Source organism: Numida meleagris, chromosome 6 (assembly GCF_002078875.1).
Source record: "Numida meleagris isolate 19003 breed g44 Domestic line chromosome 6, NumMel1.0, whole genome shotgun sequence".
NCBI classification, from domain to species: Eukaryota; Metazoa; Chordata; class Aves; order Galliformes; family Numididae; genus Numida; species Numida meleagris.
Window position 1 is genome coordinate 10667494 of NC_034414.1, and position 25064 is coordinate 10692557.

Consider the following 25064-nt stretch of genomic DNA (forward strand, 5'->3'; position numbering starts at 1 on the left):
TATTTGATTGTTCGAATGAGATTGTAAATTGGCAGATAACAGTAAAAGTTTGGACTGATATTTTAAGGCTTTTTATGAGGTATTTTGATTTAGAAATCAGAATAACATATAATCAATACAGTTCTCATTAAATGGATTTAAGACTAATCAAGAGTTATTTCTGAAAATAAGGGAAAAGGGAATTATCTCTGGCCAGTTGTATTTTGAGAGTAACACCACGAGAACTAGTCCTTGATATTTTTTAATCCTTCTCCTGCTTCAATTAACATTTATTTGAAACATGTTTTAACTAAAGGATGTTCTGGAGGTCTTGTTACTCGGATGGCAAACTTAGATAGTAATAAAACTCTGGCAAGGAGTACAAGCGGGGATATGGGAAGAATTACCAGAAGTCTAGAAATGTAGAATTGAAAACTCTTCTATTCTGTTTCTTCATACTGAAAAGACCTAAATTTGGTAGATTTGACAGTTTTTGCATAAGCATTTCGCAAGCACCCAGCAGCTACTTATGCTGACAAAAGAAAAGCCTCAGCCTGGATAGTACAGAGAACCTCAGCAGCTTTCTCTTCTGTACTCGCTCTATATGCAAAAATCTTAGGAACAGATAATTTGCAGCTTTCATGGTGTGTCAAATACACAGGAATGAGGTTTATAACCATGCTCTCCTTTTGAAATCTTAAATCTCTGCAGAAAGGTAGTTCAGCAAGAAGAGTTGCTACTCCCCCCTCTTCAGAACACCAGAAACATGCTTTTGAGTTGTTCTCTGTGGGACACGTGGATCTCATCCTTAGACACAGTAAGTAATTTAATTTCCATCTGCTACAGCTTAACTCCATAGACTTTTATGTAAGTGGGCTGATACCAGCTGTATTTGACACTTTTCTGTTGTTATTTAAAAAGAAAGGAAGTATTTCTGCTCAGTATAAGCTGAAAATATTAGGTAATATTGTGTCAAATTTCTGCCATTGAACTTTCCTGCAGCTCCAAGTCAAAGCAAAAGGTGCAAAAACAGCAAGACTCAATATTCAGCCTTGTTTGTAAACAGTTGTTTCCTCAGTGTGTGTGTTTTTCTGAACCCTATTTTGAAGTCCCACTACTACCCACACAGTGTAGACTTGTGCACTCACTGTATTCGAAGCACTGGGTTCTCCTGTAGGGCCTTGCACGCATAAGAACCATAAAGCAATAGTTGTCAAACAGAATCAAAAACCGGGCTACCAGAAATCAAATAGCTTTTATCCCTAGAACCCGTGCTTAACATCCATTTAAAATTTGTTTCTCCTTACCCTACTCTCTCCTCCCTTCCAACAAGGTCTCTTCTCCTGCCAGACTCACGAGCAGACTCTTTGTATAGCTGTACTGGACTCTCATAACACAAACAGGTTTCTTTAGACTACTGAGCCAGAGCTTAATTGTTACGTAATGCCTTGTGTTGGGAGGAAATGGAGGATGTGTCTGGAAATGCAATTAACTAGCAAAGAGCATTTCTGTAATTGTCAGGAGCATGGAAATAATGGAACACATTGCGTATGTTACTAAACAAAAAGCAAGCCATAGAAGACATCAAAAGTGAATCATACACTTATCTGCCTTACTAGAAATTGAAGACCATATAGGAATATTGGGAATGATGAAGGAGGGATTTTAATGCTTTAATTATCAATTTGTTTGTCAAGGCTGCAAATGATAACTTCTTAGTTACAGAAATGTAAACATATCTTTAAAATCTTTTTAGCTATGTGAATTTAATAGAGAATTATAAATAACAGCTTTGCTGGAATAATGTATACAGGATTTCTACAGATAAATCTGAGTATAAAAAATGGAGCCATATTATCTATGTTATAAAAATATTCTCTCAAAGTAAAATAGCATGCTAAGAAATTAAAAACTGAATCAGAAGTTGGATTCAAAACAAATTTATGGAGTGGAAACATCAACTTTAAACACGGGATTTGTTTTATATTCTTGGTTGAGAGGTTTTTTTTTTTTTTTAAAACCAAGTAAAAAGAAACCATGAACTTGTGCACAAATGACCATAGTTTAAGTCATTAACATTTTTGTTCTTCCAACTTGAATACATTTAGAAATAGAAGGCACGTGACTCCTTGGCAGCAACTTGGACCATTTTACTCCACCTGACAGTCTAGACACTTCTCTTCATCGTCTTTCTGCACAAATGAGGTATGGCTGTGGTTGTAATGTCATGCCTAATCTTGGTTTGAGATCTGGAATCCCACCATGAGGAAAACACAGGTGAAATCGTTGTAGTAACGAAGTGAAAAACAAAAACAGTTCCATTCGAGCTAGCTGTTCTCCAAGACAATGTCTTCTTCCTGGATTAGAAAAAAAAAGTTTTTGAAAAGACTTGTAAATTTTTTTACATTACATTTTCACTCTTGTGAATAAGAAATTGTGGTTTTGTAAGACAGATGAATGGATTACAAATTCTAGAAGTTATAAAATCAAGTAAGTACAAAGAAACAAAACAAGCAATAAAGACAGAATTCATCACATCTAACTTAGGCCATTTAGAAGTTGTGCATCTGGTCCAAGAGAACTGTCTTGGTTCCTTTTTATTTTTTGAAGAGTATCTCAGTTAAACTAAGTCATCATTCTATAGACTGCAGAAGGAGGCAGTTAGTTTATACTGAACATCTAATTCTTAGGTTGCTATTCATACGTGAGGTAAATTACCCTTAATTATAGGCATAAAAAAATGCCTATAAGTTAGGACTCCCAGAATACTTTCTTGGGACATAATGCTGACCTTGACATAATTTGATCCTTGGACAAATACCTGCAATTTCTGGTGCTGACCAAAGTGATGAAATTTGAAAACTGGCTGTGTAAGTTGCCTGTATGCAACGACTTCAGCAGCAAATGACTATGCACGTTAATTCTGGAACAGATAACACTTAGTTGCCTTGATGATGTGATATGTGTAGATTCTGCATATAAGGAGATAGTATACAGTCTTTTTTGCTGGTTTATATAATAATGAGTTTATTTATATAGAGGACATTATCCTAAAACGTGCTATTCCCAGAGTGCATTATATTGAATATATCTTTAAAGTAGCTGTTTCATCAGAACCATGGACTTAAATCATGCTGTCCATTTCTGATTTATTGCCATCACTTTTATGTTGTATGTTCCTAGATTTATGAGAAGGAACAGTCAAAGGAATCGTTCTTACCTAATGAAAAAGGAATAAATGCATCTTTCTTGACAAACTGTCCACTGCTGTCCAAAAATCTCTCAGGAAAAAACACTTCTGGGTTGTTCCAATATTTTTCATCAAAATGTACAGAGTAGAGGTTTGTAATAACTGTTGTGCCTTCAGGAATAGAGTAACCACGTACAACAGTATCTTTGGAAGTCGCATGAAAAATACCTAGTGGAACTATGTTACAGAATCTTAGAACTTCGTGGAGAACAGCCTCAGTATATGGCATTTTACATTTCTCTTCTAAGGCAGGCATTTTGTTTGGGCCAATGACTAAATCGATTTCTTTTTGAACATGTCCTGTTAGGAAAAGGAATAAGTGAAAAATCCTTTATATTTTATAGCTTGAAAATGTACTTTTAAAAGAATACTGAAACAAAACATATCATACAAAGAAATATAGTAGCTTATATGTTTTTAACTTTAGACTTTTTTCTACCTCTTGCTAGTAGGAATTCTTGTTAGCATATATAACAGTAATCTTCGTTACAAGTTTAACCATTAATAGTGAAATATGCTTTTACATACTCTTTTGTGCTTGAGTTTACTTCTGTTTCTTCAAAGTGAAGGGAACAAGCATGAGACTGCAAAGATAATATACTTTAAATACCTGAGTGGACACAGATAAAACTGATATTACCTATTTACACTTCCACTTGTCTAATTCTGCTGACTCTTTGAAACTGATAGAGAGTAAAATCATTCACTCTTAAAATAATTCTCACTGTAGTGTATCAGATAAGAACCGCAGTAGCAAGATTTTGAATGTAATTGTAAAGAAAAAAAAAACTCAAGCAATTCTCATTTTTTTAAGCTATTTTTAGAAATAGGTTCATAGGAATAAGATCATTATTTAAATAATCTCAAAGGCATTCCGACCTCCACTTCCTTTTTTCCTGATAAACTTTCTTTGTTGAAACAGTCAAACAGCCCCTAATTAAAACAAATTTGAATGTTTACATTTAATGTGTGAATAATGAAACCCTGGGCAACGACAGAAAAATTCTACCAAGAATCACCAGGTTCTTATATATTATATTGGATATATTGGTGTATATTGTAAAAGGTAATGGCAATTTTTATTTTTGTCTAGATTAACTGATACTGAATTCTGACTCAGGAACGTGTTGTACTGCAGTATCTAAGATCAAAAGATTATTTTAGGTGAGTGGATTTCTACAAAACTGGCCAATGTATAGGAGATAAAATAATGTTTTTCTTGATCTCTATTGAATAACAGTATCTTGGTCAGATCTTAATAGAGGAGGAGTTAGGATGTTTTTAGTCACTCTTTTTGACTACTTATGTCACATAAAATACCTCTTTTCAACACAAATAAGCTGCCTAAAACTTAAGCACCTATAATCACATTCTATCACTTCTAATTTTTTTTAATTTTTTTCTTTTTTTGGTAGACTTTCTAATTGCACTACATCAAGCATGATGATGAATTATCAGAATTCAGAAACATAAAAGCAGTATTTAATTTTTTTAGAACTATTTGTTTTAATTCATCTGAAATATGCTGACCGCTTAAAAATAGCAATCTCAGTTTTAAACTTCCACAAAAGAAGTATTAGTTGTACTCAGTGAAGCCTAGGTATTTCTCCTTAGTGTGTCTCTCAAAGTTTTTAGAGCAAACATTTTGAATCCTGTTAGACCTTGCTTTTAATACTAGGCTAGAGGAAGAATGTTGTCTATTTTTGGTCTTTAATCAGTTCCCTCATGTTCAGTGAATCAGCTAGCTAAAATCATTGAGGAAATGAAAATAAGAAAATATATAAGTTCTAGCTTTCAGATGACATTGAGCAAACTTTGGTTCTACTCAGACAGATATTTTAACCAGTATTAAAAGCAGCTTAGTGAATATGAAACTTAAAATAATTATCATAAGCAAAAAAAGAGTTTTAGCATTTTATTTTATCTGAAAGATTTTTTACTATTTATAGCGTGTCAGGTCTTGAGACGTTTTCATAATTTAATAATTTTCAATGTCATTTAAATAAAGCTCTATTTACCTTAAATATAAAATGTTATCTCTAATTTAAAATGAATAATTGCCTTAAGTTAAACAATATTCTAGCTGAGAAAATCAGAAGGTACAGAGTTAAGCACCCATTACCATAAAAATAAAACATAACCTTTCATATATAAAGATATCTGATTTCTAGTTAGAACTTAAGAGCCGTACAGACATGAGTAGTGTTGTTATCCCTAGTCTAAAACAATGTTCAAATTGATATTAGAGCAATAGTATTTGGTCAAAGTATAGATAGTAGCTTCACAAGTTTGAGTCATCCACAAATAAGCTTTTTCTCCAAACAATGGAAGTCGCTATTTGAAATAAGCACTGCTAAGATTTTAATAGGAGAAATAAGTCTGCAGGCAGTGAAACAAGATGATTAGTTACCTCTAAAATCTAAATTTCTACACAAAATATCTGGGCTGATATTCAAACACCTAGTGCAGCTTTACTTCCCGATGGCTGTAACCTATCTTTTTGTTTTTAAATGTTTTTTTCTTTCCAGAAATATAAACATAAATGTCTGTGATACTTAAATCTATTTTGAATTGAGGCGCTTAAGGAAAAATGAAATTGTGACTAAGATACCCAAAATATTTTTGCTGATGTTTTTACATTTTATGTTGTTATTTTTCACTTAATTGCATATATTTATTTTGTGATATAGATTTAGTGCATCTGCCAACCAATATTAAGCATCACGATGAAAAATTAAAATATATTAGAAATATTTTATGAAAAAAATCAGATCTCCATAATAAGTTTTAAAACAGAATTTAATAACATGCTAAAACATCATTTTCATACTTCATTTTAAAATTTGCAATGGGAAAGTGTATCAGTTTCTCAAAATGTCAAAGTTCTTACCTTGAATGTTTGGATAAAGAGCCATAAATAGCACTGCCCATCTTAAAACATTTGTTGTGGTTTCTGTCCCAGCTATGATGAGTTCTCCAACAGAGAAAATTAAGTTTTCTCTTGAATATGTAGATTCTGGATCATTTTTGTTGCACTCCATCTCATCTAAATATGCATCTATAAAATGCCGAGGTGACTGAGGCTTCCTATTTTCAGAGACTCGCTCAATAAGCTTATGAAGAAAGTCATAGACTTCAGCTGCATTTTTAAACAGCTGCTGGTGTTTCCCAAATGGCAGTATACCAATCCAAGGAAAAGCATTATATAAAAATACAGAGGCACTAGCAGCTAATTCAATATTTTCACTGAAAATCTCAATCATGTGCTGAAATTCAGTATCTTCATATGTAAAACGTTCTCCAAAAATAATCAAATTAGTAATGTTTGAAACGGCATTTGTTATCAAGTGCTTAAGATCAAATGGTCTGCCTTTGTAGGTATCAATGGCATCAAGGAAAAACACAGATTCTTCTGAAATTTTGTGTTCGAAGGACCTTTGACCATATCCAAAAGTTCGAAAGGTATTTACAGCTAATTTGCGATGTTCTGTCCATCCTCTGCCGTATTTACTGTTCAGTAAGCCTGAAAAAAAATTATTTTGACACAGCATTTTATGCAATGCTTTATTTTTCTGCAATAAGACAATAAAATTATTTAACAATTCAGTCCGCTCTAAAAGTATACTACTATCAGTAGAAAAAGCTATTAAAAGATGACCTGAGCAACCCCCCGGCCTCAAAGCTAAATTAGATATACCTATGCTACTCCTGACAAGCATTTATCAAGCCTGTTCAAGCGGGCAAGCAGACTTAGTACCCTTATGTAAAAGCACCTCAGATCTATCTGGAAACATTTTGTACTTATGGACAATTTGAACTAAGAGCAATTGCTGTGAGTACTTCCACACAGCAAAATGCAATGGAACTATAACATTAGCAGGTACACCAATAGTATTTTGATATCAAAACACAAGCCTCCTGAGTCATAAGACATACACTAACATGTGGTAATGCCCACATTTTCCTTTTTCTCTGAAGTTTTAACTCAGTAGTTTCTAAAAGTAGTATATCCTATAAACAAAAGTTGAGGTGAAATCTGTCTATAACAAAGAAAAAGAAAGATCCTTTAAGTTTGGATTCAAAGAATTCAAATACTGAGTAATCTCTCAGTATTTGTCTCTATCAGATTTATAAAGGCCATACTACTACTCAGCATCTCTGGGAGATAAAATGCCATAAGAAGCTGGGACTGCCAGTCAACTACTTATAAATGTGTTTGAAGTTGACACAGCTCCTTAATGTATATGTTACATCACTTAAGTTAAAAGTAGTTAATGTTAATAAGCACTCTAAAAAAAAAAAATACTGAACCTAGGAAGGAACAAGGTACAATTTTTAACGATGTGGCTGAAATCTGTATAATACAAGGTGAAAGAGGTGGTGCAAAACAGATGTTACAAAGCCAAGCATAAAATGCAGAAAACAAAGAAACAGAATGGAAACACCAAGAAGAAATACTGACATTTAACCACAGAAATAAAGTTTGAGGTGCAGCTCTTAAACTCATCAAAATTTCCAAAGTTCCTCATACACTCGTATCTCAATGTTAAAGGCTAATTTAATATAGATCTTCTTAATAAGAAGGCTACAGAAATCATATTTGCCAAATGTGATTTGTAGGTGTAGAAATATGATTTCCATGTAGACCAAATCTACCAAATCTTGGAAGGCAAGATGAGATGCAAGAAAATACGTTTCTCAGAGTTCACACTAAACTGGAAAAGTTCTAGTAATAGATAAGAAGAATAGCTACTTCAGAAGACTCTTGCACTGCTCACAGCTAAACACTAAGCTAAGAGATGCTTCAAAGCTAATCTGATTACCAGAAACAAAGAAAATAGCTTTCTAAGTGACACTAATTGACTGAGGAGGGCAGAGCATAGAGATAAAAAATTACATCCATCTTGCTACAGAATTTAGCCCAAGAATGAGTCCTTTCTGAATATATTTAAAGAAGCATCGAGTATTTCATGAAAGAAGGTAGAGAAAACAACTAGAAAAAATGTTTCATGTGATCGTACACCCTAACAAACTGTTATGGACAAAAATACATTTCTGTTCAAAGACACTAGCACTTACCTCCCATGTTTGTCAGCTTCTTAAACAAAGGAAGAGATGGTCTGTCAGCAAAAATTTCGCTTTGGTGAACAAGGCATTCTTTCACTGCATCATAGCCATTCAGTACAATAGCAGATATACCTCCCAAATCAAGACTGAAAATCTTTAAGAGAAAAAATAAAAATTGTAAGATGCAGTAATAACAACCAAGTCTTGCAAACAAATAACGAAAACAAGCAAATGCAACTAATGAAAAAGTGAATCAACACTAAACGTCAACGCAAAATACGGACTTATTACAATGCAAAATAAACATAGCAATGAACTTCAATGGGGCATACAAGTAACCAGAGAGTTCTAGTACTGATACAATTATGTCATCATAGTTTATTGTGAGCTAAATTAATCTCTGTCAAAAGTTACCATAAGTTAGCCTACACTACATTCTGCTTTGTGGTGCGCCTAATGTGACTAAGGAGTGAATTAAGGGTTGGGAATGCTTTCAAATAGTCATTTAAAAAAAAAAGTGAATGTGTATATTTCAGAAAAAAAATATGTATTTTCTCCTAATGCAAGTAGACGGAAGGTATAGTATTTATAGAAGAACTAAAGTACACGTATTGTCTGCTTGCTTAATTTCGACAGAAGAGAGGGAAGTTTCACTGCTGCTATCTGTTGGTCCTTTCTTCCTTAGTAAAAAGAATCCAGTAGTTGAATTTGATTAAGGGATTGTGACTGAAGCGACAAGTTTTTTATGACAAAAACTTCCATCACTTAGTGATGGTGGACATAGAAGTGGTGTCAGTGTTGGAAAACAGCCAAGCTCCACCTAGTCCTTTCTCTCTCTGAAACTGAACACCAGCTTACTTTGCACAGAATCCCAAAGACCCCCTCAGATGACAGATGTGAGAGCCATGATGACGGGCAACAAATGATAGCATAGCCCAGCTAGTTCCATCTCCTGTTTCCAGAAGTGGTCAGCACTAGATGCTTTGGAGAAAGACGCAATACATCCTGCAGAAGGCACATACAGGATAAACAAAATGAAAATCTCAACCTAAGCTTAAAAAAAAAAAAAAAAAAATAAAAATGAGGCTAAATTCTCAAGACTAAAATTCTATATCCTTTTTCGTACTTCTGTTAGCAAAATAAATCTGGTATTCTTTACTTATACAAATCTATATTTTTCTTCGTCACAGCATTGTTGACCATCACTATATGAAGAAGTAAAGAGCACTAGTTTAGTTATGCGTTCTGTGAAGTGCATTTCCTTTCAGCATACCTGAATTTTTCACTGTTACAATTACGTTTTTTTTACATGATGAGAAGAAAGTACCGCTGTACCTCTTGAAGGCATTTGTTTTTGTATACTTCAATCATAGCCTATTTATCATTCTTTGTACATTGTAAAATACTTCTACAAAGATAATTCCCTTGATCTCTTCCAGAGCTCCCAGTATTCTGCTCTACCCCAAATTCTGGAGAATCCTTGGTGCAGAGAGCTGCAGTCAGCATTCAGGCAAGTATAAAGCTTAATTTGTTGATGATATATTTGCCTTCCCATTTCCATTCAATTTGTCCCAGTATTTTCCTTGAAACACTTTATTTTTTTTTTAATTACCAAAATAAAGGGAAAGAGAAGAAGAGATAACCCTCCCCCTTTCACTTAAGCCATTGAGCATGCCTTTAGTTCATACGCTTTGCTTCTAATTCACAGGACTATGACTGTTCAGTTTCTTTTGTAGCTTTCATAATGATCTTTACGAAAGCTTTTGAAAGATTCAGGTGCTACCACCAGTATTTTTTCATTTGCTTGTTAGGGGTGTTATTTAAACACACCTTAACCCCTTAAACTCTTAACAGTTCCAGGGACGTGATTTTCCAGCCAAGCCAGTGTTTGCGGGACTCAAGGCTCACTCTTTCCGAGGCATCGATTGAGAATCCCTCTAAGGGAAGCCCCGCAGGCGTTACGGGCGTTACACCTACACGTGCTGCGTGCGCTCTTGCCTGCCTTTCCGCGCCAGCACAGCTAGCTTGGGCTTCACTTTTTTGAAGCGTGTAAGAATAGACTGCTTGCATGAAACGGAGTAATGAAAAGAAAGAGCTAAGAAACAAGCATGAAAACGAAAAAAAAAGAAATCAAAACATTTCCATATACGTATATAAATTGACTGTAAGTAACTACTCAAATATTGCTCTAAAAGCACTTTAATGCAAAGTTCTTCCCGTGAAAACGTTGCGCTACGCCTGTTGACTGCCTTTTGTTTTCCTGTGCGCCCTGCCCTAGGGCGGCCCGAGCACAAGGCGGACGGATGCTCGGGCGCACCGCTGCCCCAAAGCGGAGCCGCTCTCCGCCGGGGCTCCAACTGCCGCTGCTCTCTGCCCGGGGCCGGGCCGCCCGCAGCACGCGTTTCGCCCGACGCTCAGCGCCGGAGCTGCGGCACCCCCGGGCGGGGCCCCCAGCCGCTGTCCCGCCCTATAGCGTCCGGGCCGTGCCCCCCTCCGCCCGCACCGGCGTCGGAGCCGGCGCCCGCCCGGTACCTGCCCGTGGATCTGGCTCTGGCGCCGCATGTAGACGTGCGGCTGCTCCGCGCCCAGGGAGTGGATGTTGCCGATGAGGGGCAGCCCCGCGGGACCCGGCGGAAAGCCGGGCGGCCGCCGCTGCTTCAGCAGCTGCCGAACCACCAGCGCGAACAGCAGCAGCGGCGGCAGCGCCAGCAGCAGCCACGGACTGCCTCTCGCCGCTGCCGCCGGTTCCGCGTCCCCCGCCGCCGGCCCCATCGCGCCGCTTCCTCCTGCCGCCCGGCCCCGGCCCGCTGCCCCCGTTGGGCGCCGGCGGAACCGCCCGCGCCGATTGGCCTACCGGAGCGCCGCCCCTCGCGCCAGCGGGCCGGGCCGGCTGCGGGCTGCGCGGGGCTGCGGGGCGGGACGGGGTTGCGCTGATGAAGCGTTGAGGAGGCAGTACTGTCTGCTTGAAAACATCTTCATGCGTAGACCCGGAAAAGCGAAAAAAAGCAAAAACACGCGCTTTCGGGATGTCTTTCCCGGAGCTAAGAAAGCAGTCCCGCGTTGAAGTGTAACATCCTGTTGAAACACTTCGTAAAAAAACTTCACTCTTATTTCCACTCATGTTGTTTTTACTTTTCTATCACTGCTACTGCACGATCTTAGCACACCAGAAGTACTGATGCCCAAGTAAAATTTCTGTGTTGTGTCCGACTCAGTCCTTCTTTCTGTTGAATTTAGCTCACTACCTCCAGTAGATTCGTAAGAAGATTAAGACCTATACTGATACAGAGTTTGTGCTGATGAACTTCGTAAATAAGCTGACTGATCAAAGTGCACTGCATACTCAGTTATCTAACTATCTAATGCTTAATCCTCAGTACGTTCCTGTGAAGGGATGTTCCGTTCTAATGTGGCGGTACTACCTTGAGAGCACGTGGCCCAGAGGCTGAGGATGGCCCCTGCTGCTGCTCAGAAGGCAAGAGGGAAAGAAATCAAGCACGGCAAAGGCAACACTTTGAGAGCACAGAGAGGAGGTACTATGACTGGGATGGGGGAAGGAGGAGGGGAATGGGGAAATGATAAGATGTGACTTTTTGCCTGGCATTTTGGCCGCACGATATCTCACAGAGTCATAGAATAACCTGAGTTGAAAGGGACCCATAAGAATCATCAAGTCCAGCTCCTGCTTAGACACAGGACCACGCAAAAATCAGACCCTATGCCTGAGAGCACTGGCCTAACACTCCAGAAGCTTGGTGTGGTCACCACTGCCCTGGGCAGCCTGTTTCATGCCCACCGCCTTCTGGTGCAGACCCTTTCCCTAACCCCCACCTGGCCCTCCCCTGACACAGCTCCGTGCCGTTCCCTCTGGCTCTGTCGCTGTCACCAGAGAGCAGAGCTCAGCGCTGCCCCTCCGCTCCCCATGAGGAGCTGTAGCCCTCAGTCTCCTCTGCTCTGGGCTGAGCAAACCAAGGGACCCCAGCCACTCCTCATACATCCTAGCCTCTAGAGCTTTCACCATCTTTCTTGTCACCTTTCAACACTCCCTAATAGTTTTGTCTTTTTTGTATTGTGGCACCCAAACCTGCACAAAGTACTCAAGGTGAGGTTTCACCAGCATGATGTAAAGCAGTACAATCCCTTCCCTCGAAGCAAGGGATCTGTGAGCAATCAGACTAGCTATCCAGGTGCTTGCTGAACAGGTCACAACATTGACAAAGGGTACTCACTCACTTCTGCTCAGGGTGGGCAGACTGAGAAGATAGATGTCACACGTATTACAGAATGGTATGGCAGTAACTTTTAATGAAGGTAAGCGTAGCTACTCTGGCCCAGTTTCCTCCTGCGTTGCTGATACATGTGTTGTCAAATGGTAATGGCTGGTTGAATGCTGAACCAGGGCCTGTGCTAGTTTCCATGGGTCAGCGCAGTGAGAGACTCTTAATTTTTGGGTATATCTTCACGCAATGAGTAGTCGGTTGTATAGGCCTCAGCATCTCCTCCAGTTTGTAAAATACTTGTTGAATAGGTTTTAATGCCAATATACCAGAACAAAATCTTGGCCATTTTCTCAGAATATGAAGAATTGATTTGAACACTGCTAGAGGTTTATTTTTTCATTCTTCTTCCAAGTTATTTATTCACACTTTCTTTCAATATGAAACTTCCTGTCATCTTGACTGAATTACTTTGGCCATACCTGCAAAAACATCAATGTGTCAGTGCCCCAAGATTTCTCACCAGTGGGCAACAGATTCAGGACCCCAGTTTGGCTCCAGCCAAAGGCAGAATGAGAAGTGACCAAGGATGTAAAACATTATATTTGTAAGCTTCTGTCTTTCAAGGAGAAAAAAGAAAGAAGTTGATACTTTTCTCCTCTGATTTGCCCCAAATTAGATGACACTTGAGTAGTTCTCAAAGTGTCTGAGGAAACGGCGTAGCTGCTATTGCTTTGATTTTCACTTTTAAGTGTGTAATACATCACATGCATCCAGAGGATCATGAATTCCAGTGCATCTGTATAAGAAAAGAAAGCAAAGGTGATTGATTTGTTGGCAGGAAGTGTTTTGAGGAGGAAAAACAGAAAAGAAACATGGAGTAGGAAGACCCAAGAAAAAAAAAAGGTACAGAAAAGTCCAAAAAAAGGAAGAAATTGATTTTTATGGGAAGAAAAACAAAAATTAACAATTATTTTCAAGCAGGGGAGAGAACAATCAAAACTGATCTTACTATAACATTTGAGCCTTGGTGATGGAGAAGATAGTGCTATTCGCTGTAACAGAGGATGAGAAACTGAAACACATGATTGCAGAGCTGTCAAATCAGATTTGGTCAAGCCAAAAGGTGACGAATCCACTAAGGTTAAGATCCAACAGCCTCTAGAGGATAAATGATTAAATGGAGAAGCATGACTGAAAGCCATGGATACGTATGACTGAAAGTTGTCAGAAGAAAGTGATAAATAAAGCTTTGCAGACAGATGACGTCACTTAAGAACAGAGGTATAGGGATTCAAGAGCCCAATGGGGGATATCCAAGGATGGATTCCTTGCCAGTTTCTCTCTGATCTTTTTATATTTCTTTCATTCTTTTGAGAGCGTGGGGGTAGCTTGTGCTGAATTGCTACTTTGGGAAGGTTTTACTCATCTTAATCACAGATGATCAAATGAGCAAACTCATAGGATGAGTAAAGGTTTTGTGATTTCAATTATAAAAAATGATGGCTGAGTAAGGAAACCCATTAAAGTGTGTATCTTTATTAAATTCTAAAACATTCTGGTCATCACAATTCACAATTACTTTGTGCCATAAATTGTGTAAGGAAAAGTTGGAGACAATCAAGTAACAGCAAACAATTACGTTCCTGTCTTCTCCAGAAAAGCAGAAGGCAATTCTTTGACAGGAAGTGACTATGCATATGCATAGTTTTGGCTTTAGAAGGAATTTGAAGAAATATAGATGGGATTGTTCTTTCAGTAATGATATTAAGATCCCAACGATAACTCTGTCACATTCTAAGGAGGAAAATAAAGTTGCTTCTAAGCTCGATTAAATATCTCACAAACTTATATTCAGCTGCAGTTCAAAGCAGACTTCTTTCTTTGTCTTCAGCATTGCTATTGCACTTCTGGTAAATTTTATCAGTCTAAAGTGCTTTCACTCGCTATGACAGTATCTTTTGTCCAGTTAAGTTATATCATTACTTATAAAATTGTATATAAGAGAACAGTTTCTTTGCAACCTGGAATACAAAGATTTTACTCCCTTTCTTTTGGGGGCAGCAGGGACAGGAAAATAGATAAATCTCTGTAAGTGTGTGTAAAACACACATGCTCCTCACTGAAAAAAAAAAAAGAAAAAAAAAAAGACTGACATAAGCCCACTGACAAGTTTAGAGTCATATGCAGACATTATCTATTAAAATTTCATAGCCCTTTTTAACACACCTGTATCATCACAGGGAATGCTCGATTATGTATCTTCTTAGCTAAACGTAAAATAATGGTGGCACTTCGTGATTTGCTAAAACAGAAAAACTCATCCCATGTTTTCTCTCATGAATTTGATTTTGGTTGCTGAAAACAAACATCTCTCGAATCACAATTCTATTGTGCCTAAGTATTTTATGCAGAAAACTGTGATACTGGCTTAAAGACTGTAAGTTCAAAAATAGTTTTGGCATACTTTATTTGCTGGCTTTTAGAATCTACTTAGATCAATTTAATATATGCATTGAGAAATATGTCTGTGTAGTTGATAGTCTCATGTGACCACTGATTCCCAGAAGTTCTGGTGTACGTAAATTAGCAAATATTGTGATACTGATAGCTTATGTCTCTGTATACTATTGACCAGCACTGTAAGAAGACAGATCTTTTTTAGTCCCTATTTTACCTAAAAGTACAAGTAAATCTTTACCCTTGCACAAGTGGCTTTTGTGAAGAGTCAAAGAGTTAAACAGCCAAATGAGAACCTACTGCTCCTGGTCCTCTTCACACAGATGGCATTGCAAGCATCAACAGGGACCTATCACAGTAGCAGCCCACTACACAGGGGCAACAGAATGGTCCTGGAATAGGCTGATCAAACTGTTGAATTACACTGCGGCTTAATCAGACTTCCCTGCTGTCAGGACAAAGAATGAAATACTGGCATGAGCTCTTCCATGCTCCTCATATCTTGTAAAGAACAAATACAGGGTTAACTTAAGAGTTTACGAGACAGTTTCTCATGAGATTTTTGCTGACATGCTCTGATGACATATAAGATAATAGCATAGCACTTGTGCAAGAGATCGAAACAAGGTTTTATAACTGTGCTATTGCTTAACAAGGTTTGTTTTCAGTTCTGAGGCTGCTTTCCAGATAGGGAGTTTGTTCAACTCCTATCTCAGCTGGAGAATGTATAAAACTGAAGTGGAAATAGGCACTCATTTTGAAAGAGTTTCAGAGTGAGATTCTCCCGTGCAGTCTGTCCCCTTTGTGTTAGCCTAGCTATGCTGTGAGTTTGCCTCTGGCTGAATTTGGTGAGCTGAAAGCTCCCCTTCAGGGATTTCCCTTGTCAGAACACTGGAGGTGCAGCCTTGGACAGAACCTGGAGAACGTGGTGGAGTTTTGCCAGTTCTTAAGCATGGAAGTGTTGCCAGGTGGCACGAGCTGAGGCTGCAGCCTCTGAGCCTGCCCAGAGGCTGAGCTGTGGTTCTGCAGGACGGAAGATGACGGAGCCATAGCCAACTTCCTTATGGTCTGCCCCTTCTTCTCTGCCATAGAACCCTCAGTACCACACAGCGTGACCCACTTTGTTTTAAAAGATTATTCTGCACCAGGTTTTGAATATATACAGGGAAAGTGCTTCAAAGCCAAAGCTCATTAGGAGTGTTTCAGTGAGATTAAAACAATCCGGCATCGATCTTCTGTTTAAAATGTCTTCCATATTTCAGTCTGGAAGCTTTTGTAAGGCATTTTGGAAGAACTGAATTTGCTTCCAGACTGATTCATAGATTTCCCAGTAATTAGCTCAATAGCAGTTCCTTTTTTGAGAAACGAGTCACTGAAGCACCCTGAATGTTGATGTCATTAGAAAGGGAACCCTCTAGTGTTGGGATCTGTATCCATGTTCTGGTTCTCACTAAAATACTGCATTTTTCTAAAAAGAGGCACTCATTTTTGGACCAAATTTAAATTAAACTACAGGATGGGTGGGTAAAATATTATTTGTGCTGCTAAGCTTCATGTGAGCTTAGTCTAAATCTGAGTATTGCCTTCTGAAGGCTGTGGAAGCAAAATTGGGGAAAGGACCAGACAACTTAGGGAGGTAAGATCTGCAAAAGCCAATGCCAGTAAAAGTTGGGACGATAGGTAAGGTGTTATGTTTCAGAGTTTAAGTAAGTCTCTAGCTGTTAAAAATACAGAATCTCAGAAAGTGGAGATGGAGGAGATGAAGAAAGTTTGTTCAGTTGATCATGTTCATTCCCCAGAGCAAATACTAGCTACATTATGTCATTCCTGACAGATGTTAGACTACCATGCCATACAGTCCTGCAGTGGAAGATATGCCAAAACTGCAATAGAAACTCTTCTGATATATCATTAATTTCAATTGTAGAAAGCTCTTTCTAATGTGTGGCATCATTACCATTATCTTTTAAGGTCATCTATTTTTGCTTTTTTTGAGCATATTACTACTTCTTCATGGCAAGTATTTATGTTTTTATTACCTTTCTCCATGGTTTTTCCTTCCGTTAACTGTTTCTTCAATCTTTGCTTGTTTTTTTTTGTTTGTGTGTTTTTTGTTTTTCTCCTAAATCGTGTTACAGGCACTAATAACTGTTACCATTGATTTTTTTTCTGAAATTCCTCCAAGTAGCCCAAGTCTTTCTGAGGTATGTCATGCTATCCTGAACAGAGTACAATGAGGTCTAGGTCTTAGCAGCAGCAAGTAGAGTGTAAGGATTACCTCTGGGGCCTCAAAAACATTAGTGTTAAGAAACAGCTTTCTTTTACAGCAGCATCGTGTGGCTAACTCTGGCTCAGCTTAATTTTCTGCAGAGCGGATTGCGATCACACATTAGAAAGATGCTTTCCTGAGAGCTCAGTAGTGCTCACTGTCCCCTGCATGCGTTGTAGTCTTCTTAGTGGAAGTGTTTTCCAGCCATTCATAGAGATAGGAAACTCAATCAGGCATCCACCTGGAACATGGACAGGTAGAGACACAGAGAGAGAAAGGCTATGTAGCTTTTATAGCCCATTTTAACATGAAACATCCTGATCTGCAAATTAGGTTAACGTTTAAGAACCTCACTGTGATATCTATGGCTTGTTGACATAACGGCAATATCTGTAGTAGAAAAAAAATGGTTGCGCTTCAAGATTATAGTTAGATAAAATAAAATATTGGAAGAAATTCTATCAAGTCTAGAGAAAGAAAATAACCTGAAAATAGGGCAGCCTTTTCCTATTCCCTATAAATTTAAAAGAGGAAATTCCTCTTACTTGGAGCTGCAGGTTGTATCAGATAATCTGATCTCTTATTTAAAAAAATCAAGTCATTCTATAGCTCTTCAGTTCATCTACTTTGAACCTGTACAAACTGATTATTTTACCCAATACCGGGCACTGAAGGAAGCAGAACCAGATCCTTGTTTCTGTAAACCTCGTGGTTCTTTAGTGTAATGCTCACAGGTACCCCTCTGCACTAGTTTTCCCACAAATACTTAACCTCTGGTTTTGGATTTATCTAGCAACAGGAGACCTTTATCCCGTATCAACCCTGTATCTTTTTGACAGCTTCTAAAACTAGACAAACGCATCTCTGGAGTTCTTTTGTAGGCTGTTTCTTCTCCATCTTATATATAAGAGAAGAGAGGAAGGTATTCTATCTGATGAGACCAGCTGACATATAATTGAGGGGAAAAAAAAATAGAAGGAGCTGGGAGTCCCTCCATTAGTGCTGGCAAGGAGCAGCCAAAGCGCTTGCCAACATCCAAATACTATTTCATCTTTACGCGCACAAAAGTTTATCTATTAGCACTAATACCTGTTGCTTTAAATTTATGTTTCTTCCTGTGAAAGCCTAAAGTAGAAATGCTGGCATCTGAAATCCGTAATCACTACATCCTGCAGGCTCCAGCCCGGGGCTGAGTTACATTGGCAAGGGAAGTGCTCAAAGTGCCTGGAGTTGGCTGTAAGATGGAATACAGCTTGCTATCCCCATGAAAAACTGAGATACACTATTCCTACAGAGTCCTCTGGACTTTTTAAGGTTAAAAGATAAATATTCTGTGCTGAGTAAATAAATCCCCAAAGGAAATGAGAACGATTAATTGTTAACAGAGAAAGGGGAAAGGAACAGTGAAGGCTGGGAATGTCTGAGTGCGAATTCAGTCAGTGGAGCTCCCCCACCGTACATCTGTTGATGGAGCTGCACAAGTCATGCTGAAACAGCGAAAGTGATGCCGACCTGTTTCTTTAGGTGCTATCTCACGTTTGTAAAGGCAACCTTCAAAAGACTAGCTGAGAAATCAGAATAGAAGTGTCGGAAAGATACTTAAAATTAAATACTTCAACTCCTCCTCTCGGGAAACCAAAGGTTCCCTTGGCACGCAGCGGTGCCACGGACGTGCATCACGAACTAACTTTCCATGCGTGCGTGCGGGAGCAGCAGGAGGGCTCCGGGGCGAGCCCAGCCGGGAGGGAGCCGTAGCGGGGAGCCCCGGGCCGGGCTCAGTCCGACTTAAACGGTTTTGCAGTCATCGTTCTGCAGAATGAGAGCGGAAAAACGACAGCAGAGCCCGGCTGTAGCGCGGTATCCCCCTGCGGGGAGGAAGGGGAGTGGAGAAGAAACCCTCGTCGGATGAGCAGCACGCCGCGTCCGTGCTCCTCTTTCAACTTTCAAGGCAGCGTCACGTCAGCAAAGAAATACCTGTTCTCGTCTCTCCCTAGCTTCGTTCATCTCCAGGTGAAATGCACCGTTTCAACCATCAGGAGCCGTCTGTAAAGCAAACAAGAAAAAAATAATACAAAAGGAAGGGCCGGTAACACCCAGGTGGGAGCCCGCCCGCACCAAGCACGGAACGGTCGGACCAGCCGTCCCGCACCCGTCCGCGACGCAGCGCGGTGCGGCCGCCGAGTCCCGCGCCGCTCTCTCAGCCTCGGGGCCGGTAGCGACAGAGCAGCGCGGGGCGCGTCCCCGTGCCGCGGGCGGGGCCCGCCAGCGCCGCAGGGAGGGGGCCCGGAGCCAGCGGGGCCGGGGTCGGCCAGCTCCCCCCTCGCCTCTACCCGCCGCACCGGCGTTTGCGGAGTCGGGGGTGGAGTGGATCCTCTCTTGCCCAGCCCGGCGGCAGCTTTCCGCTCCTCTCCGGTACTCGCGACCCCTCGGCAAACACTCCTCCGCCTGCGCAAACATCCTGGCGGCAGGTGCAGAGGGTCCTCCACGGTGATGCATGGGGCTGCGGCAGCTGCCGATAATCCGCAACAGCCTGCGGGTCCCGAGCCCCCCCCCGCCCCGCGCCTCTTCCGCGCACCGGAAGGCGCTGCACCTGCCCGTGCTGGCGCGGTGATAGCGGTGACGGAGATGACGGTGATGATTTCCTCGAGGACTGCGGGATCCCACCGTGGAGCGAGCCCGGGGGAGGCGGCGCGGGCTCGCCCGCCGCGGGGCTGCTCTCGGCCGCCCGGGGTTTCTCCCTCCGGCCGGCAGGCACCCCTCAGGCACGGTTCAGCGCTCTGCGTGCGCCGCGCCTCCGCCTCGGCTTCGCTGCCACAGCCGTCCCGTCCGAACGCAGCCGTCGGGGCGCTGAGAGAGCGGCGCGGCATTGCAGCGCGGCCCCTCTGCGGCAGAGGTCGCTCCGAGAGAGCCCCGTGGCGGGGGGGGGGGGGGCGGGCGTGCGGCCGGGCGCCGCGAATGGCATTGCCCCCCCCCCCCACTGCCACTGCCGGCTTTTTTTTGTGAATGGGACGGTGGCTCCGAGAGGGGCATGACGTCACCGCCGTGCCGGACGGCCGGGGAGGCGATTGGCTGGCGGGGCCCCGCGGGCGCCCACGCAGGCTGCCGCGGCGGCAGGTATAAAGGGCAGCCGGCGGACAGCGCGCGGCACCGCGGCTCGGCGGCAGCACCGACCCCTGCTCCGCGCGGTACCGCAGCTGAGACCCGCACCGTACCGCCGGTAAGCGCCGCGCTCCGCGTGCTGCACCGCTCCCGGCTCTCGTGTCCCTGCACCGTCATGCGGAGCTTTGCGCGGGGCGGTAACGCGTTAGTTCTTGTATCCGTGCGGGTACGTGCGTGGAAAAGGAAGGTGAGCAGAGCAGGGGGGAAGGAGCCCGGCCTCGGTCTCTCACTCACTTTCTCCATCTCTGCGGCGCGGGGCTCATCAGAGGGCTGAGAGGTGTGGGACAGCCGCTGTGCGGGGCACCCCGCACCGGGCTCTGCCGGCTGCCCCGCGGCCTCGGAAGGCTGAGCCGGAACGGGAACGGGTGGCTGAGAAACCCGAAGCTGGCTGGGTAGTTACCCTCGTGCTCGTTTGAGCTTGGGGAGCCGATGCTATGAGGAGCAGAACTGTACATCAAAGCGAATTGATTGCAGTTTCTTTTACAGGGTTGCTCTTGTGACGAGTTCTTTTTATTTTTTGCTTAACTTCTTCTCCTTCTGGTTTCAGAGTAGGAATACGTACCAAGTTTAGGTTTTTTTTTAATTCTTAAAGCATAATCTGAGCTGGGACATTAGTGTGCTAACTGCCAAGAAGCAAGCAGCTTCAGGTACAGTGCCAACAGTGGCACTTCATTCTTAACAACATTAAACAGTAAGCGTTTTTTTCCCCTCTCTCCCCTCATTAATTTTTTTTTTTCTCATGACTCTTCTCCCATGGCTGCCTCTTCACATTGTGCACACTGAATGACATTGCGTAGCAGTCAGTTTTCACCCAGTTTGAGGGGAAGTCTGCATTAAGCTGAATGCAGCTGTACAGAACTGCAACTCAGAAAGGCTGCATTTGTATCCCCTGTAATAATATTCAGTTATCTTAAAAATTCCAGGAAAACCAAAACAAAATGGCATGATTAAAGGTAATGTTAGGGGAAAAAAAAAAAAGCAAAACAATACTGTAAGCTCTTGTGCAACTTGTGGCTAGGAGAGGATGACCTCTTTAATAGATCTTACAGGATTGAGAAGATTGGAAAACAGCCATTGCTTGATATACCTCTTTGTTGTAGAGAGGAAATCATGGTTATGCTGAAGATTTCATCTTTCCTTGCTGTTTATGCCTTGGTTGTATGCCAGATGGACAGCTTCCAGGCAGCCCCAGTCAGGTAAGAAGCTGGTCATATCGCTGAGTGCTTTGTCTGAATGGTATGAAAACACTTCATTTTTATTTCTTATTTTTTAGAGCTCTAGGAGGGAAAAAAACTACAGAAAGCTGGCTTCTTCTAGGGCTATTTATGATACCAGTGTTTTTCTAACTACATATATAAAACACCTAATGCTGTGCATGTGTGTGACTTACGTTTTCACACCCGTGACAGACACTGCCAATGACTTACAGCAGTGCAGGACACACTCCTCTCTCCTGTGTGTGGCTCTCTGTATTCATCTTGTTTTCTCTTCTCTGCGTAGACCTGGCTTGGAGTCCATAACAGATCGAGTGACGCTCAGTGATTACGAAGCTCGGAGATTATTAAATGCGCTGGTGAAAGAGTTCATACAGATGACAGCAGAAGAGCTGGAGCAAGCCTCTGAGGGGAACAGGTAAGGACAGTCATTGTGAGGGTGGGAAAAGGACAATGTGAAATGTTTGACATCCAACAAGAGCCACCTGAGCAGACCATCTTTTTTTTTTTCTTTTTTCTTGATGGGGTTATGACTAACTGGTCACCTAATTTATAAAGGAAGATAACGTAGAGACATCCTAACGTTTGTATCAGGAGAATGGCTTCCACTTAGTTAACCTGCTTCTATCTGTCTCTTACCTCCGAAAGTGGAGGGCGATTTCAGCTTGAATGAGGGGGTTATGGGGAAAAAAAATGCAGCAAAAGGTACGTTTTCCTAGTGGGAATGCTAGGGATCATTCAGTTACTCTTGGATTCTCTGTCGTGAAAGTGCATGCTGTTGTAAGGCATGGAAGCCCCTGGCAGAGGGGAGGTGTCCTCCCAGTGCACGCAGCGCCATCTCCCCCCTGGAGCAAAGGCATGCAAGAACGTTTGCATTATCCTAATAGGATTTGTACTGCAAAGCATGGTGATGATGTATGGCAGACTGAACAGCATGCTGAATACATGAAGAGTAAAACTTGCTGTCCCCTAACTGCGAGCATCTTAATGGCTAATGGACTTGCTTTTTCAACAAAATGAATTTATTGAAAATAGTGGTTTTCTTTCGAACTGTATTTGTCTGACCCTTCCTTGCATGGAATGTGATGTGGAGGGATTATTTTTACATCAGTAATATTTTGATTTTTCCGAACGGTAGATATTTGTCTAGGGAAGAAATGCATGACCATGCATGTTTGAGATTATTCTTCTTTTGGGCATGTTTTTTTTCCCCCTGCAGCCTGGATAGACCTATTTCCAAACGCTGTGCCAGTCTGAGTACTTGTGTGCTGGGCAAACTGTCTCAAGAATTGCACAAATTGCAAACTTACCCTCGTACTGACGTCGGGGCTGGAACTCCTGGAAAGAAAAGAAATGTGCTGAATGACCTGGAACATGAACGCTATGCAAACTATGGGGAAACCCTAGGAAACAACTAGATGTGCTTAATTCTGCCCTTCTCCCCCCTCCCCTCCCCTTTTTTATTTTAACCTGATGCATGTGGATCTAACTCTGATTGCTAACTTTGCTATGTTCTTTTGATTCTGTTTTTGACAGAGAATGTTTGAGGTGGACCTAATGTTAGGGAGACAGAACATAACACACACATCAAGCTAGGGGAAAAATAAATAAAAATAAACAGCACTGCCTCAAGATTTCAAATGATTTTCTTAGACGTTGATTTAAAAAAAAAAAAAAGAAATCTAGACAAGGCTCTTCATTTCTGGCTACTAAATGTACAAGTAGACTCCTCCTTTGTGCCTGCCCATGCACTTGTTCAATAAACCTATTTTTCTATAAGGATTAGATCTGTTTGGTTTACTTGTTTTAGAATGTGAGATTTCTAGATAAGGCTAGAGAGGCTTTACACACTGTTGTTGTGCTCAAGAGAGGCAATGCAAGAAATCCTAGAGAAGTTTAATAAGTTGATAAAGTACAAAGGTATCTCAGAAGTTATACACGTGCACAGAAATTACACAATATATGGACTGATGTGACAAAGCGTGCATGCAAGCCTGTTAGTAAATAGCCTGAGATGCAAAGGAATCAGGAAAGGCTCATACAGAGCTGTTCAAACTAGAAATGTAATCCTGTTTAGAACTGTGTACTGAACACTTCCAGGTAAGAATTTCAAGTTTTCTTCCTTTTTTTCCCCTTATCATTTAATGACAGATCTTCACGCTAGCATAGTTGAAATCTGAGTATGTTTTAAGTTAAAAGACAAAATTATTTTTTCTTTTTGCTTAATGTTTAGGTGGTTTTGCTTTTATTTTAAAAGAAACACTTTCTTTAGCTGTTTCTCACAGTATGTTCCATTTCCTTTTTGCCAGTTCTTCTGTTGCAACACCACAGCTATCCTGTAAGCAGAAGCCTGTTCTGAATCATGGCATCAGTGTTATAAACAATACTATTTGTTACCATTATTGAACTGTCCTACAATGCTTTTCTCAGCAAAATTGCTCTTCTTTCAACTAAGAATCCTTACTTTGGTGTAAAATTTTTCAAACAAGGTCTGTGTGATTGTGTATGCCATGAAGTACCCTCTAGCAAAAAAAAAAATAAAAATAAAAAAAAAAAAATTGCTAGCTGTAGGGTTAACTGAGCCCAGAAGATGTTCTGGTGTCAGTGTAATATTTACATGGCAATGTGCTGTACTAAACTGGGGCCTAACGGCAGGAAGGAGACGTTTCCATACTCCCATTGGATACGCAGAAGCAGTACGCTTATGGGTTGCTCAGCTCTGAAAGCACATGACTGGCAGGGCTGGGCAGGTGCAGCACTGCCAGAGTGCCTGACAAAACTGATGAAAGGATTCTGTGTGTCTTCTGGATTTTACGGTGCTGAGCTGAGACGTTTAATGATTGGGTTTTGCTGCTGTGTGTCAGAAGAACCACAAACAAAACAAAAGGTCTAAATTTTGTGAGGGAAGGGGGATTGTTTAAATGTCCTAGATCTGCGCTTGAGCAGCAGCTCTGTGCTAACCACAGTGACTTGGAGACTAGAAACAGCTCAGATGTCCCTGAAAATCTGTTTTGGGCCAATTGGTCTTTGTTCCAAGTGCCCAAGAAGGGCTCGTCTACCTTTCACAAACTGAGCCTGATACTTAGAAGAAGGAGCTTGTTAGTGGAGCAATTGAAATGCCTGCTACACAGCAAGCCTGCTCTTGCTTTTGAAAAAAAAAAAAAAAGTTTTCTAAGGCATAGCATCCCTTACTGACATCTTGTTGCAAGCAGAGTGGATACTTTGGAAACTAATTCTCTCTTCTCCTTTCAAAAAGCAGTGTAACAGCACAGAAGAGGGCATGCAACACAGCTACCTGCGTGACCCATCGTTTGGCAGACTTCCTGAGCAGGTCAGGAGGAGTGGGCAAGAACAACTTTGTCCCAACCAACGTGGGGTCTAAGGCTTTTGGCAGGCGAAGAAGAAGTGTTCAAATATAAGAAGCTGAATGATAATGTGCATACGGTAAA

The 25064-nt window shown here is 41.2% G+C and overlaps 3 protein-coding genes across 10 annotated transcripts; 1 reads left to right on the forward strand and 2 right to left on the reverse strand.

Moving 5' to 3' along the window:
• LOC110401886 (vitamin D 25-hydroxylase) lies at positions 1629 to 11643 on the reverse strand. Its single transcript, XM_021403421.1, is given in 6 exon segments — positions 1629 to 2336; positions 3200 to 3529; positions 6120 to 6752; positions 8309 to 8450; positions 10829 to 11186; positions 11218 to 11643. Coding segments are annotated over 6 exon segments (1839 nt in total). The 5' UTR covers positions 11418 to 11643; the 3' UTR covers positions 1629 to 2160.
• CALCA (calcitonin related polypeptide alpha) lies at positions 11676 to 24819 on the forward strand. Of its 4 annotated transcripts, none has more exons than XM_021403419.1 (4): positions 11676 to 11829; positions 21502 to 21597; positions 21902 to 22033; positions 22835 to 24819. In XM_021403419.1, the coding sequence occupies exons 2-4, from the start codon at positions 21512 to 21514 to the stop codon at positions 23031 to 23033; spliced, it is 417 nt and encodes a 138-aa protein (XP_021259094.1). In that variant the 5' UTR covers positions 11676 to 11829; positions 21502 to 21511; the 3' UTR covers positions 23034 to 24819. The 4 variants fall into 4 exon arrangements, with proteins under 4 accessions (XP_021259094.1, XP_021259093.1, XP_021259095.1 ...); XM_021403418.1 differs by lacking the exon at positions 11676 to 11829 and adding an exon at positions 20215 to 20459; XM_021403420.1 differs by lacking the exon at positions 11676 to 11829 and adding an exon at positions 20482 to 20588.
• LOC110401883 (translation initiation factor IF-2-like) lies at positions 17261 to 20168 on the reverse strand. 5 transcript variants are annotated; one of them, XR_002440666.1, is made up of 3 exons: positions 19582 to 20168; positions 19217 to 19285; positions 17261 to 17483 (listed from the first exon to the last, which is right to left on the reverse strand). XR_002440666.1 is itself a non-coding variant. In XM_021403412.1 (2 exons), exon 1 carries the CDS (start codon positions 20107 to 20109, stop codon positions 19243 to 19245), a length of 867 nt encoding a protein of 288 aa, XP_021259087.1. In that variant the 5' UTR covers positions 20110 to 20168; the 3' UTR covers positions 17261 to 17483; positions 19217 to 19242. The 5 variants fall into 5 exon arrangements, 3 of the variants coding, with proteins under 3 accessions (XP_021259087.1, XP_021259089.1, XP_021259088.1); XR_002440665.1 differs by having other exon boundaries at positions 19392 to 20168; XM_021403412.1 differs by having other exon boundaries at positions 19217 to 20168.